Consider the following 15,819-nt stretch of genomic DNA (forward strand, 5'->3'; position numbering starts at 1 on the left):
TTGGGCCCAATTTGGAAAGATTAGGGATTCCTGAAATGGCCTCAGCATTGCTGAGCTGATTTGGGAATCCCAAAGTAAAGCTTTCCAAAGCAATTCGGATCGCCTCGGAAAGCTTCAGACAAAGCGGCAGCATTTTTCTAGCTGTTTGCATTTGCAGACAGCAAGAAAAGTTTCAAACTTCCTGCCCTACCGCTTTTTTCATCCAATGGTTGGGGGAGGAGGGAAGCGGCAAGAGAAATGTAGCTTTAAACTTCCTGCCCTGCTGCTTTTTTCATCCGATGGGAGGGGGGAGGGGGTTTCCTCCTCCCCCTCCCATCAGGTGAAAAAAGCAATGGGGTGGGAAGTTTGAACTTCGAAAGCTGCACTTTTCTTGCTGCTTGCAAGCGGCAAGAAAAGTGATGGTTGTTGTGGATTTTCCGGGCTGTATAGCCGTGGTCTTGGCATTGTAGTTCCTGACGTTTCGCCAGCAGCTGTGGCTGGCATCTTCAGAGGTGTAACACCAAAAGACACCAAAAGGCAAGAAAAGTGTTGCTTTGAGCTTCAGTGTGCTCTGTAAAGATTCCCGAATCTTTACGGAGCATACCGAAGTAGTTTAAACACCTGAAGCCGCTTCTGGATTTGGGAAACCTGAATCTTTTTTGGGTACACACCCCTAATAATAAATATCAAAATGATAGAACTGGTCAAAAGGAAAATGAAATAGATTAAAACAACCAAAACAAATTAACTACCTAGAGTGCCAGTTCATAAATGTCTAGGAAGATAAGATTTTTACCTAGTATCTAAAAGTTAATGAATTTGGTTTCAGGAGAATAGCTGTGGGAAGGGATTTACAAAGTCAAGGAGCTGCAACAGAAAAGCCCTGACTCTGTTTAATTTGCATTAGAATATTGGAGGCACACAGAAGAAGCTTTGTAAAGAGCAATAATAATATTATCATTGACTAAAGTTCTCTCCTGTATCAGTCAGCACCATCTAAGCAGGTCTACTCAGAAACCTTCTCGGGTCTATTCAGTGTGGCTTACTCCCAGGAAAGTGTTCTTAGGATTCCAGTCTAGGTCTTCTCAACCAGCTAGCATATGAGGATAGGCATGAATTCCTAGCTTGGTTCCTTGTCTCACAAATCTGACATCAAACTCTAGAGCCTTTTAGAAAGCTGAATTTACTCACAGATGCTACATCAACTTTTCAGTATTGGTCTTGTTGGAATCATAGGGTTGGATGGTCCCTCTAGGTTCATCTAGTCCAACCCCCTGTGCAATGCAGGAAATTCACAACTATCTCCCCTCCCCATACCCGCAATGGCCACTGCTCTATACCCGGAAAATGGCAAAACACTGTCAGGATCCCTAGCCAAACTGGCCTGAGGAAACTCTTATTCCATCCTCCTTTAGAGCAGTATGTATATGAAGCCCTAGGACTTGGATCTGTTAGAGTATTTCCACAGGCAGAATGATTTCTGCCAGTAGAGTACCACTTTTTCACTTCTTCCTCTGTCTGCAGCCAAAAATACAGCTCCTGAGTCTTCCCTGTCTCCGAGAAGCAGCATTTCAGGAGTTATTTTGGACTGCAGCAGGAAGAGGGGGATCAGAAGGTTGTGCTCTGTGAGCAGAAACATACTGGTGGATCTAAGCTTAGGACTGGTTGAAGGACTTTTCCCCATATGTTAGCAGGGGTCTAGATGAGGTAGTGTGTTTCTGTAGGTGGATCATCCTTGTTGGGATGGCATGTATAATTTCAGTTAATAGCTGGCATATCTGAATGCATTTTATGATCAAGATTTTGTGAAAACAATAAAATATTCTAGATGGTATTTAACTTCTCCAAAACTACGTAGCATCAGTCCAGCCATTTTGCTGGAAACGGCGGTGGAATATGTAAATAAATACATTGTTAGTGGCATTGCACATCTGTAAAGAAATTTCAGTCAGATACTTTTTTCACATTGAGCAAATTACAGAGTTTTCTCTTCCAATGAGAATTCCTATGACACCGGATCTCTCTCTCTCTCTCTGTCTCACACACACAAAAAAGGGAAAAGAAAATTGATTGCTATTCTTTCGATGGCAGCACAATCCACTGTTGCAGCTGCATGGAAAGCCCCTACTGCTTTATGTCATAAGAAAATATGGGATCACTATTTCATGGAAAAGACCACTGATCAAATTTCTCACATTAATTCAGACTCTTATCGCTCTAGCTTTTTAGGAGATTGGATTCTTATCTTAGATTATATGGCTAATGAGTATAAAACCTGGTAAATAATAACTGTTTGATCCATATTTTAAGTTTTATTGATGAAACAGACGACAGAAAATGCTTACGTTGAGAGAGAAAGCTTGGACTTATTTGAGAGATCTGAGGCTTGCAGAAAAATGAATTTGTGTCGCATTGCATGGGTTAAAATCTGTTTTTTTTTTACACTTGTGGCTACAGATAAGTGATTGGGGATTGTTACATTTTAAATGTTCGCTTTTAATTCCATGTTTTGTCAGGCTAGAAATCCACATAATTTAGATAAAACTCATTTTTATTTTTCCAGGCATATTGTTCGTGACCACTCAAACAAGGCAATGATAAAGACTCCTAAGGTAGGTACAAATTTATTCTTCAGTTCTTTATGGTCATTGTTGCCAGTCCAAAAGTACAGTAACTTCTTGGTTTTTTGTATTGATAGCATCCTGAGCTGTTGAGCAAAAAGCCAAAGAATGAGGAGGAAGCCTTTGCTAACTACCGCCAAACTCACACAGCAAATGAACGTCGCCGGCGAAAGGAAATGAGGGGACTCTTTGAAAAACTAGAGGCGACTTTGGGATTGCAAATGGTCCCCAAAGTTTCCAAGTGCTTCATCCTCAAACAAGTAAATATTTTATAGTATAGCTGCACTTAACTAAGATGAAATTTTTTCCATTAACATGTAGGGTTGTTAGTAGGGTTGTCACCTGATTAAAGAAAACTTTGTTGATCAATTGTTTCTATATTAGAAGACTAATAAATTCAGTCTGCATACATTTTCAAAGGAGAAAAAACAATAGTTCTGAAGAGAGAAGTTCATTTTACATTCGACTCATGTAGGTGTCGTAGGAGGCACTATTTTAAAAGGGTTCCCACCTTACCTGATAGAAAAGTGGGAATGCCTCCTCTAAAATGGCTTTTAGTATTTGTAGTAAATATAATTACCATTTTTCAGAAAGTGTGCTGTATGAGAGTTCATGGTCGAGGTCACAGTTGCAGTACCAAATGGGTACTGCACATGCACAGGCTTGCCACAGGAGAAACTTCTTGAGTTCTAAAGAATGCCTGAGGCACTCCTTGGCCCTGTCATACACCTGGTTTTCCTGCTCTTTGGCATACTGATTGGGGATGGGAGCGCATTCCTTCAGTTCTCTCTCTGCCATCCCAGAGAGTAGATGCTTCTATTTAGCACATGCTATCTTCTCTTCAGTTCTTCAGAAATAACAAGACTCTTTTGCTTGCCTTTTCAGCAAGAAATAGCTCTCTCTAGATGAGAATTTTTTCCCTTAGCCCCTGAACAGCATGATTCAATTGTCTTTGCCCAGTCTTAAGTAGAGATGGGCACGAACAGCAATACGAACGAAAAAAAGCCACGAACAACCCAATCTGCTGTTCGCAAACAAGCTGTTCGTGAGGCCACATTCTAAATGAACAAGTGGTCGTTGCAAGCCTCATTTGTTGTGTTCGTCAGCTGTTTGTCAAGCCAGACAGTCTGGTGCCTTTCAATCAATTCCTCTGGCAACATGGGCATGGACTGTCTGAATTCTGTCTGATTTCCTTTTGGCTTTCCTTCTGGCTTGTAAGTTGTAACCCCTCAAAGTAGCTTCCAGCAGACAGTCCAGTCTTTTCCACTGTGAAAAGAAAATGACAGGAAAGGGGATCCCATGGAGATTCTCCCCGCCCCTCTCGCACCAGGCCACAGCAGCCCGGCGGTGCTGGCTTTCCCGGTGCAAGAGGCACAGGGAGATCCTCCCTGCTGCCTGCCAGCTGATAGTTTAAAGGGATCTTTAAAGTGGGTTGGAGGGGAGGGGGGGCTAAGTGGGGGGTTGGGTGTGGGTGTGGAGCCCCACAAACAACAAACATGTTCGTTAAACAAGTGAGGTTTGTCAGTGTTCGTTGTTTGTGGATGACAATGAACAGCGTGTTCAGTTTTTTCCCCCATACCCATGTCTAGTCTTAAGCCTACAGCTGCATTTTCTCAATCCCAATGGGTATTTTATTCCAGGATTGATGATGGAGGCTTCAGACTCAGATTTAAGAAAGTTAAATATGTTGAGGTCCACAGACTTAGGATAGTGATCCTTAACATGGTGTTACAGTTATTTCCCCCGACTCTTGGTTTGTTGTATTGAATCTGAAGAATGCATATTTTCACATTTGATCCATCCTTATTATAGAAAATTTTTGAAGTTTACATTTGAAGAGAATATTCAAATATTCATAAGTGGGGGCTTGTTGAACAGCCCCTTTCTCTAATGTTCTTAGATCTATGGCTAGAGCAGGTAAATAGTCATGTGTAGACTTTAGAGGAAAACTGAGACGTAGTACACTGCCAAATCAACTTTATAACCATTTTCAATAACCTCCAGCACCCATAAATCTGAGGCGATAAGACCCCATGCAGAACGTAAAAGGGTGAGTCTGTCACCAAATACTGTACAGTGTTCCTATTCTAGTTAGAACTGCTTTGGTTCTGAGCTTGATCTCTGTTAGAGGACAGATGAGTACCTTGCCTCATTTTATGTGTTGGCCTCCGTCTTTGATATTGCCCCTGGTTAACAGGGGTTGAGTGGCCCTGAGGAATCCTGATATGGTTGGTATCTGTAATAACACCCCCTGTATGCCTGATGTTGCCTGTGGGGAAACCTTGATCCTGTATGGTGAAAGGTTTCATCAGGTGCAGACTTTTCTTCCTGTGCACATATCGTGAAGTGTTTTTTCTAGTAAAGTCAAATCAGAGCTTTTTTGAAGTGCAAAATGCTTTCTTCAGTGTGGGGACTGCCCCATGCCCTGCCTTTCAGCCTCTCCCTTATTCCCCTATGTCCTGATTGGTTGAACAGCAACCGTTCCATTTTTTTCTTTAAAAAAGATTTTTTTTAAAAAACAGTAACATTGCAATGTTGTAACATTGGTGCATCAAAAAATCAGATTTTCTAAGCCTATCAACTACAGTATGTCTAAGAAAATTTTTAAGAACGAACTAAAATCTGTGTTATATGTGCACTAAGGGTGTGCAGCCTGAAATGATTCGGGTTTCCTGCTTCGGATTTACCTGAAGCGGGGGGAAAATCGGAAATACCATAATTCCGAAGCAGCAAGCCGCTTCGGAATTATGGTATTTTTACTCGCTTCAGTATGCTCTGTAAATATTCGGAGCATACCTAAGTGAGAGGGAGCAACTCCCCCACCCCCGGGACAACCCCTCCACCCCTCAACCACTGGCTGTCAGGGAGGGTGATTAGCTGGGTGGCAGGCTGCTGCCGTGCTGCTGCCACAGTGGGCTGCGGCGGCAGCACGGCAGCAGCAAGTCAGCTGCGACGGCCTGGAGCCAGCTCCGTCACCACAGCCCAGCAGGGTGGCAGGGAGGGCCAGAGCCGCCTCCTCCAGCCCTTCCTGCCCCTCAAATGGCCACCACGGCTGGGGGTGGGTTGATGTTTAAAGGGCCCTGTCGCTCCTTGGAAGCAGCGGCGGGGCCCTTTAAACTCAGACTCGAAGCTTTCCAAAGCATTACGAATGCTTCGGAAAGCTTTGATTTGGGATTTCCGAATTGGGCCACCATGCTGGCCCTGATTCAGATATCCTGAATCTTTATGGATCGGGTCCGATTTGGATATTTTACCCGAATCGGAAACCCAAAGCGCACATCCCTAGTGTGCACACAACTTCAGCACTAAGAAGTAAATCTTTTTAATTTTTTTTTAAACATTAGTGTTGCAGCATTGCAACATTGGTGCATAAAAAAAACCCTTGCAAGTTTCCTCAGCCCATCAACTGAGGAAACTGACAAGTCCTCAGCCAATCCACTGGCAAAACAGAAATGGGGCATATTTCTAATGCAAAAAACAAAAAAAAACCCAGAAACTGTTTTGGTTTGACTCTCTCAGGTGTGGAATTACAAAGGCCCAAAGCAGATCTGATCCTTGTGGATTGAATACCAGAAAACCTGGTATAAGTATGCATGCTGAAAACACCTTTGTAAACTACAAGTAGAAAAGTACGTAACAAAACTAGTGAAGAGCTCTTGAGGCACCTTCTCAGTGCCTCCCTCAAGCAGAAATTGGAAACTGAGAGCTAAACCACACAAAACAGATTACACGAGGATACTCAATTGAAAGGAGATGCAATGTTAGCTGGGAACCTCTGTCAATAATTAGCAAACTCTCTGGAGAGCAATCTTTGCCAGCTCTGTAGAGAGGTGAAATTAACAAACCTTCTGAGGAATGATCTAGCCGGCTCTGTAGAGAGAAGTGAAATTCAAAGTACGCTTCCCAACTAACATTGTGTCTCCCTTCACTTGAGCATCTCGTGTAATTCATCTTGTGTGGTTTAGCTCTGAGAAAGTGCACCTGATCTCATCTAGTTTTGCAGCAACATCAATAAACAACTGCAGGTTCATTTGCACACTCAAGTGTTTTCCAGGGATTGATTTGTTTTTTATTCTGGCTGCAGATTGTTGTCCTAAAATACTGTAGATCTTCTGAATAGTATTTTGAAAAAGAAATTGTCTTTTATTTTATGTATGTTTTTCTGCAATCTAAAAATCGCTCATTGGTTTTTTCAGGCCTTTGAAGAGATCCAAGGCCTAACAGATCAGGCAGATAAACTGACAGGACAAAAGAACTTGCTGATTCGGAAGCAGGAAACATTGATTCGTAAAGTGTCTGCACTCTCAGGTGAGATAGCATTAAAAGGAGAAAGTAGTAAAACTGACAACTCACAGAGTAGGTAAACCCCAGGATGGTTCCCAGCATTTGTGAAAGTAGGAAATGGGGTGTGTGTAGAAGTCTTACAACTAAATTTAAAAAGGTGTGGGGCAATAAGATGCTCAGCTTTTTGATACAGTTGAACTTGGCCTGCTAAGGGTGTAGAAAGAGGCTATAATTCTGTGCTATGAAATAATGCAAATAATGGTTAGCCTGTAAGCTTTTCTGGTAGTTCAAGGCTGTGGAGGCATGCCAGTTATGAGGGAAAGTCTCACTGATAATTTTCTTCTGTAGGCAAAACACAAGAGGTAGTCTTGAAGAAGCTAGAATATATTTATGCCAAACAGAAAGCAGTAGAAGCACAGAAGCAGCAGCAAGAGGAAGCAGAACCGGCAAAGACTGCAGAACCTGCAGAGACTCCTCAGTCTTCTGCAGAAGCCAGTCCCTCTTCTCTTTTCAGAGAGGTGAAACAAGGCACTGTGTCCAGCAAGCGTACAAAACCATTGATACTCGCTAGAAAAAGAAACCATGCCCCAGGTAAGTTGAAGTGAGAGGACAGTAGTTGATCTTGGCACAAAGGGAAAACTGGACTCTCAACATTCTTGGGAACATTGTATCTGTGTATGTAGGGTATTCCACACTATACCAACTACAGCTTCATCATTAAAATGAAACCAAACACTTCATTGCATGAAACATTTATTCCATGAGGCTGTGCTGTAGCTTCCCTGCCCACATAATATTTTCATTGTTACACCATGTCATCTTAATGTTTTTCCCAGAATTCCTTTTGGTGCCCTCAGTTAAGCTGTTGGATTTGTTCCATGAGAAAATGGTTGTCATTTACTATTTGTGATAGGAAGAAGTTGGTTAGTGTGGCTGATACTGAGATACAGTGCTCCCGCTCTTATGCATACAATGGTTCATCACTTCTCTGTCTTGTCTTTTTTCAGGGGAGACATCTCCTGTGACGCTAACAAATGCTAGTTTAGTAATGACTGCACAAGGTCAGGTCCTTACATTCAAGAGTCCCTTAATGCCAGGACAGATTGCTGCCTTGCCTTCCACTCTCCTGCAAGCTGAACTCAAATCAGAAGTTGACAGTAGCAATGGTACAATGCAACCAGGTACGGTCCCTGTGTAGCAAAACAATTGAATTTGAGGCTCTTTATAAAAGCTGATGGTCTTCTTACAGTCAAAAGGTTTTTTCATTTGACTTTCAGTCAGTATATTTATGAAAGATACTTTATCATAAATAAACATTTTAAACACATCTGCAGGCTCTACAAGTAGGTAAAAGACCTCTTTTTCAAAGGGGAACAGCAGATTTAAACTTGAAATACTTGTACTAGTAAGTATGGCAAATGTACTTGTTAGAAGTATAAAAACAAGATGAACATCTCGTCTGTTGCCTTATGATAATGTTTATCATAGAACTGTTCTTAATTTTGTGTGTGCGCGCGCACATTATGTGCCATCAAGTCTCCTCCGACCTATGGCAACCCTATGAATGAAAGACCTTCAGAATGTCCTATCGTTAACAGACTTGCTCAGATCTTGCATACTAGAGGACATGGCTTCTTTTATTGAATCAAGCCATCTTGTTTTACGTCTTCCTCTTTTCCTACTGCCTTCTACTTTTTCTTAGCATTATTGACTTTTCCAGAGAATCTTGTCTTCTCATGATGTGACCAAAGTACAATAGATAGCCTCAGTTTTGTCATTTTAGCTTCTAGGGAGAATTCAGGCTTGATTTAATGTAGTACCCACTTATTTGTCTTTTGGACCATCCATGGGATCCAGTAAACTCTTCTCCAGCACTATATTTCAACTGTATCAGTTTTCTTCCTGTCAACTTTCTTCATTGTCCAACTTTCACATCTATACATAGTAATGGGGAATACCATATTTTGGATTATGTTGATCTTGGTCCCCAGAGAGACATCTTTATCTTTAAAGATATTTTCTAGTTCCCTCACAGCTGCTCTTCCAAGTCTCAATCTTCTGATTTCTTGGTTGCAGTCTCTTTTGGTTGATGATTGAGCCAAGGACTAGAAAATCTTGAATAATTTCAATTTCCTTAACTTTAAAATTGTGTAATTCCTCAGTAGTCATTACTTTTGTCTTTTTGATGTTCTGTTGTAATCCTGTTTTGTCACTTTCTCTTTTAACCTTCATCAGTAGTCATTTCAAGTCTTCAGATATCATCTGCATATCTCATACTGGAAATATTCCTTCCACCAATTTTCATTCCACCTTCTTCTAGATCTAATCCAGCTTTCCTTATGATATGCTCTGCATAGAGGTTTAACAGGTAGGGGGATAATATGCATCCTTGTCTGACACCTTTGCCAATTGGAAACCTGTTTCCCCATAGTCTGTCCTGACAGTAGCCTTTTGTCCAGAGTCCAGGTTGTGCATCAAAACAATCAGATGTTGTGGCCACTCTGGTACAAGTTTCCTCAGAAGGGCCCAGAGCACCCAACCCACCCCTTCTGTTTACTTTTTCCCAGTAGGATAGATTTATTATGTGACCGAATGAGGCGTGATGGCCAATGCAGAATAATAAAGAACTTTATTTAAAAGGTTTATTAGCAACTGGTGTTCAAAACTTTGTAAAGTAAAGAGAATAGTAAAAAGTTGGTGAACAAACAAAACTATAACACCCTAACGCGTCTAACTAGACTTCCAGCTCTCTCATCCCTTCTGGATGAGGGAACACTCTGTCTGCAGCAGCCTCTCTTCAGCTCTACTCCCTAGAAGTGAACACCCTCCCACTGTCATGACGCCTTTTATTCCTTCTCTCAGGCAACATCTGCCTACTTTCCTATTGGTGCAGTTTTCCCTTCAGAATCCCCTCCTACCCAATCACAGGGGCCCAAGGGAACCTAGGAAATGTAGGCTCTGCTGTCGCTTTAGTGTAGGCTTCTCCAGAGCCACTAGGCCTCACTAGGCCCAGGCTCATAACATCCCCCCCCCTCATTTCTTTAACAATCTCCATAGCTCTTCATGATCCACATGAAGATTTTATAGATTGCTGTAATCTATAAAACAGACTGATTTTCTTCTGAAATTCCCTGGTATGTTCCATTAGCCATTGGATCTCCAGTGTCTTTTTTAAATCCAGCTTGAACATCTGGCATTTCTTGTTCCATATATGGTAATAGGGGTGTACACCCCAAAAATATTCAACGAAGCAGGAAAAAGATTCAGAAAAACTCGAACCCTGAAGTGGCAAGTTGCTTCCGGATTTGGGTATTTAACCCCTTTGGAAAGCTTTGGTTAGAGCTGCCGCAGCACTTGCAAACAGCAAGGAAAGTTCTGCTTTCAAATTTCCCAATGCCTTTTTTTACCTGATGGGAGGGAGGAGAAGGGGGCTACTGCTGCTCTACCCGAAGCTTTCTAAAGCATTCCAAAGCAGTATTTCCCTGAAGCTTTGCTTCGATATTTTCAAATTGGCTCAGCAATGCTGGGGCCAATTCAGAAATACTGAATCATTGTGGATCGGGCCCAATTCTGGTTAAAAACCCGAATTGGAAACCTGAAGCACACACCTCTATATGGTAAGAGTCTTTGCTGTAGAATTTTGAGTATCACTTTGCTTGCATGGGAAATTAACATGATAGTCAGATAGTTGCTGCACTTTTTGGCATCCCCTTTTTTTGGAATTGGAATGTAGACTGAGCGTTTCCAGTCTGTGGGCTCTTGTTTTGTTTTCCATATTTGTTGATAGATCCTTGTTAAGATTTTGATGGACTCAATTTCTGTAGCTTGAAATAGCGCTATTGGTATTCCTTCTACTCTAGGACTTTGTTTCTCCCAATTGCTTTGAGTGCAGCTTTTACTTCACTTTCTAAGATTTCTGGTTCTTCATCAAAAGATTCTTCTTTGAAGAGGTCTGTCCTTCCATTTCTTTTGTATAGTTCAAGGCTACTGAGCATTGAAGAATGGGTTACAAATAAGGTTGCCAGATTTTTGACTGCTGTTGTAGAAACACAAAAACATCTCAAAGCAAGTATCATTATATGAGTATACATAAATTCTGAGTGGCTGTTCATAACCAATGGGTCAAATGAACAGTAATAAAAAGTGAATGAATGTATAGTCCTTCAGTGTATTGTTTCCATCTTAAGTTTATTTTGTCCTGATCAGATACTGTATTTCTGTGTTGATCTTTCAGCATACTGAGCTGTGACTTGAATTTCTCTTTGATTTCCCAGATCTTGTGGAACAGATCTTTTGTTCTTCCTTTTTTGTTGTTGTATTCTATTTCTTTGCTCTGATTATTATAATAGATTTCTTTGTCTCTGCATGCAAGTTGCTGAAAACCTGTATTTAAAATTCTGACTCTATTTCTGTCAGCTTTTGCTTGTCACTTGTCTTTAGCAATTTAAGAGTTTCCTTAGTCATCCATTTAGGCTAGTCCTTTCTTTTGACTACAGGAATAGTTTTTGTTCATTCTTCCTTGATGATATCTCTGGTTTCAGCCCATAGTTCTTCTGGTTCACGATCAATTAAACTTTGTATTGCTAATCTGTTTTTCATATGGTCTTTAAATTCTTCAGAAATATTTGGATTGTATTTTTCCTTGATAGAATATCTAATATTACATTCACTGTTTCCATGGATAAGGTATTGCTTCTGTGATGATTCAACTACCAGGATCAACAGTACCAGTTCAAGTGAAAGGCATCCTCCCCAACTCCACAGTTCCTATTACTTTATCTGCTTTGGCCAGTAGTGCTGCCTCTCCAGTTGTAGAAACATCTCCAGAGCTCACTCCTGGTAAGTTTAAATTACATGAAATAGGAAGAATGCATTAAGCTTTCTAAGTTTGCTTGCTGTCTAGGACATAGTAAATATTGCCCTTTCACTGCAACATTTTGTTTCCTAGTGTAGTGTACCATGTGACTGTTTTAAATCCTTAATATGTGAATTGCTTTGCAACTCACACATTTATATGGTTTATATTCAAAATATTTTATCCTTCACTCCAGTGTTAGAAAAGTCGTAAAATGATAACAGGTTTAGCAGTCACATTGCTAAAGTAGATCTTACGTTATGTGATCATGCACCATGTGTAGAAAAATGGCTTTTTATTTGCATAAGAACATTGGATGGAGAAGAACAAATTCCACCTCCTCTCTCCAGTGGGTTCTAATAAGACTTTGCTTAAATTTGGCTTACAGAAAATGAAGACTCATTCTTGATGCCAAGGATAGTAAATGTGACATCACTAGCTACTGAAGAAGGTAAAAATTTAAATCTAGACTTAAATGAGAATCCACGTATAACTGCAGATGTTAATTCCCAGGCATCTGAGCCTTCCTTGCCAGTACCATCTCAGGAAACAATAAATATTCAGTCTGTAGAAAAAGCTGAAACTTCTTGTGAAAACAATAGAGACACTACTGAAACAACAGAACATTTCCTTGGGAAAAAAGAAATTGTTTTCCCACAAATAGTAAATGTCTCCACTTTAAAAGAATCCCCAGAATCCTTTGCAACAAAACTCTGCGCTGAAGAATTAGCTCGAAGCCAGGTAAAAGAAAAACAGACAAACAGGGGAGGAGGCAGACAACAGTCAAAGGATTCTTCATTCCAGGAGTTGCAGGTTAAGGAACCCAAAGTCCTTGGGTTACAAATGGGATTACAAAAAGTAGCCTCTCCAATACCAGCACCAGTTGCAAGTGACCTAATGGACATGGAGGACAATGATGATACAGATGAAACTCTCACCTCGCTTCTGAATGAAATCGCATTTCTTAACCAGCAGCTGAATGATGACACTTCAGATGCATCGGAACTCCCCAACTCCCTGAGTTCTTGCTTTTCTCCAGAAGACATGGAGAGTCATAGGGAATCAGCTACAGCAGATAGATCTCCCTTTCAGTTTGGCCCATTGGGAGGAAGCTTCAAGGACTTCTCCATAGCTCGAGAGAGCAGCGATTCTCTAACTCCTCTCCTCCTTCACTTAGATGATGATGAATTACCTAATGGTAACAGAAATTCAAGAGAGCTTTCATCTCAATCGGATTCCTTGAAAATCATGCTAAACTCTGAAGCAAAGCACCCGGATCCTAGCTTCTCAACAATGAGTACTGGTGGAAGTGGAAAACACATGGAACCTTTGTCAAAGACAACACGTGTGTCACCTCCAGTTCTGCAGATGAAAACTAACCTGGAACCTGGCAATACTGACACATCATGGAGACCCATGCCCAAACTAGCACCACTTGGGTTAAAAGCTGCAAACTTTCCATTAGAGTCAGAAGGGCAGAATACCAAGGTGATGCCTGTATTGGCACCGGTGGCTGCAAAAACCTCATCAATTGAAATAAAAACTGTACAGCCAACGATTAGTCCAAGTCCAGACAATAAAACAATGCCTACACTAGCACCTGTGATTACAAAATCAAAATAGTGATGCAACTTGACATTCAAACAAAGTTCCCAATCGTTTCCTTTTCAGAAACTTTCAAAAGTAATTTGGGCATGAAATATGCTTTTGATATCTAGCTTCTTAAGTTAGATCACAAACATAACAATGAACGTGCATATGGTTTTTCAGGCTAGGGGTTTCAGACTTAGAGAACCCTAATGACAATAAAGTAGGAGTCCTGCCAGGTAAGCAAATTATGAAGAAACCCAATTTTCTGGGTATTTTTAGAGCCTTTCTGAAGCAGGATGAGGAGGTTTTAAAGAAGAATATTAGATACTTTAATGCATGTTTCCGTGGTAATGCAGAGCTCCCCCACCCCCCAATCATTGAGCTAAATTATTTTCTTGTCTATTTCCAGAGTTATTTTTAAGAGGCATGAAAGGAGACACAACATGCTGTTTTATTTTTCCCTTTCAGACAGTTACAGGGAAAATCTTTTAAATACTTCTAAAATGCTTAGGGTTTTTAAAAAAACTTCAGGGCTGTAAATGGATTGTATATAAATATCGTATCTTGATGAACTGAGTCATACTAGAAGAAAAAAATCATTATAAGGAAACTGAAGACAGTTGAACCACACAGTGTATTTTTGGTCCTATTAACTGAATAGTTGGAAATTTAACTTTTAAGCCAGTAACTGTATAGGGATTTCATGCTGTATAGTGATTTATATTTTTGTACACAGCTGCTGCTGCTTTTTTTGTAAGTATGTAAAATAATGAATTTTTCTATCTAGGAACAATGTTGATAGTTGTTTCCTATGATGACTGTAAATAGCAGTTTTTAAAAACTTGTGAAGCTTCTTGGTGCTGCAAGCAAGTCTGTTGTGGAAATTGTATGAAATCTGAAAATTGCTGCATTTTTTTCTTAATTTTATTAAGGAATGTAAATCACTGTTCTTTCTTATCCGAGCAGTAAGTGAAGCTTTCCCATTCATTGCTGTGGTTTGCTCACAAGGATGGGTTCATCTTCCATCAGTGGAGTTGATCAAGCTGGTGAGAAGCAGTCTTCTGCATGAGTATGGAAAGCTGACCAGTTGTAGTTGCTTGTTTTAGTGAAGCTTCATGCACTTTCCATTAAGCCCCTGCTTCTTTCTACTCATATGTCAGTTGCTATAACAGTGGATAGACATATTTTAAACCTCTTTTGATTTGTAGCTTTACAAAGCAAAGGAACATTTTACAGAAAATTTGTGGTCACCTGAAAAGCTGGTTTGAAATAATAGGATAAAGACAACTGTTTGGTAGTTTCCATAGTCTTCCATTGCTGGATGCACTCTTTTGTCTACTATTTAGTCCCATTTTATCATAAGCTCTCCTTTGATATTAATCATTCAGTGCCTTAGGATTTAGAAGAAACCTAGCAACTACATGCTTGGTTAAAATCTAATCCAGTACTTCTATTTCAGTGATCAAACTTGGACGCAAGAGTGTTTGCTGCAGTTGCTTCCTAATTGTATTAGACAAATGACATTATGTATGCTGAAGATGGTTCAGTGTGCTGATTTTCTTCTGTGCACAGTGGCACTAACTCTATGCTAGAAGCTTCACAAAATGTCACACTATATGTTTTTCCTTTTTCTACATCTTCCCTCATTCCTTCTTGGTTATATTGCTTGCTTCATTCTGTTTAGTTACAAAAACTATATAGTAACCTCCTAAAGTAGATAATAAATCCATCTGAGAAATTAGACAATATTTTTTGAGAAAACAGTTGGCCATTTTGAAGGAGCTATCTGCAGCGGACAGTGAAGAATTGGAGGAAAAGTTCTGTTTAAGTAATCAAGTCCAGTTTGTAAGGCTCTTCAAAATATTGAACTACTTTCTCCTAATTACTCTATTCTGTAGTCAGGTTTCATCCTGCATTTGAATGCTCATTCCCAGAGTTTTAAACAAGCGAATAAAAGTGCGACCCAGGATGCATAGTTCCACTGACCTTTATTTCAGAGATAATCTTAAAAATTATATGTATTGTCGATGGCATTTTATAATCAAGAGATCAATTAAAACCCTCACAAAGCACATTTTCATTTAATCAAGGTTCCTGGATGTTTGATTTTTAATATATCTGTAAAGCTGAAATGTTTTTAAGAATATAATGAATTGTCAGTTTTGATTTTACTAAATATTCTTGCTCTCTTTTTCTGTATCTCCTGAAAAGCTAATATTTTTATAGATGTCTAACAAAGACTGTTTCAGAAACATGGGAGTGAAAACCTGTACAATGACAATAAACTGTCTTCAACTAGAAGCTGGCTTTGAAACATTATTTCTTTTTTTTTTTTGAAAAGTTTTTTATTGGGTTAGAATATTATTATTTTTACATTACATTCAATTTTCCCCAATTTTTTCATTTCTAACCCCCTCCCTTTCCCCCCTTTTGTTGACTTCCAACAGCTTTCCCCCCCTCTGTCCCTTTTCCCTTACTTCTATTAAATTC

At 40.0% G+C, this 15,819-nt stretch overlaps 1 protein-coding gene across 2 annotated transcripts in view; it reads left to right on the forward strand.

Moving 5' to 3' along the window:
• LOC129324625 (MAX gene-associated protein-like) overlaps positions 1 to 15,593 on the forward strand; it is a 112,212-nt gene extending 96,619 nt beyond the window's left edge. For both annotated transcript variants that reach the window (XM_054971965.1, XM_054971966.1), the window contains 7 exons: positions 2,543 to 2,591; positions 2,678 to 2,860; positions 6,797 to 6,908; positions 7,233 to 7,475; positions 7,892 to 8,065; positions 11,571 to 11,723; positions 12,128 to 15,593. In XM_054971965.1, the coding sequence (XP_054827940.1) occupies positions 2,543 to 2,591; positions 2,678 to 2,860; positions 6,797 to 6,908; positions 7,233 to 7,475; positions 7,892 to 8,065; positions 11,571 to 11,723; positions 12,128 to 13,362 (2,149 nt within the window). In that variant the 3' untranslated portion in view covers positions 13,363 to 15,593. The remainder of the gene's footprint in view (positions 1 to 2,542; positions 2,592 to 2,677; positions 2,861 to 6,796; positions 6,909 to 7,232; positions 7,476 to 7,891; positions 8,066 to 11,570; positions 11,724 to 12,127) is intronic.
• The last annotated feature ends 226 nt before the right edge of the window (positions 15,594 to 15,819 follow it).

Source organism: Eublepharis macularius, chromosome 2, assembly GCF_028583425.1.
Source record: "Eublepharis macularius isolate TG4126 chromosome 2, MPM_Emac_v1.0, whole genome shotgun sequence".
In the NCBI taxonomy this organism is placed as follows: domain Eukaryota; kingdom Metazoa; phylum Chordata; class Lepidosauria; order Squamata; family Eublepharidae; genus Eublepharis; species Eublepharis macularius.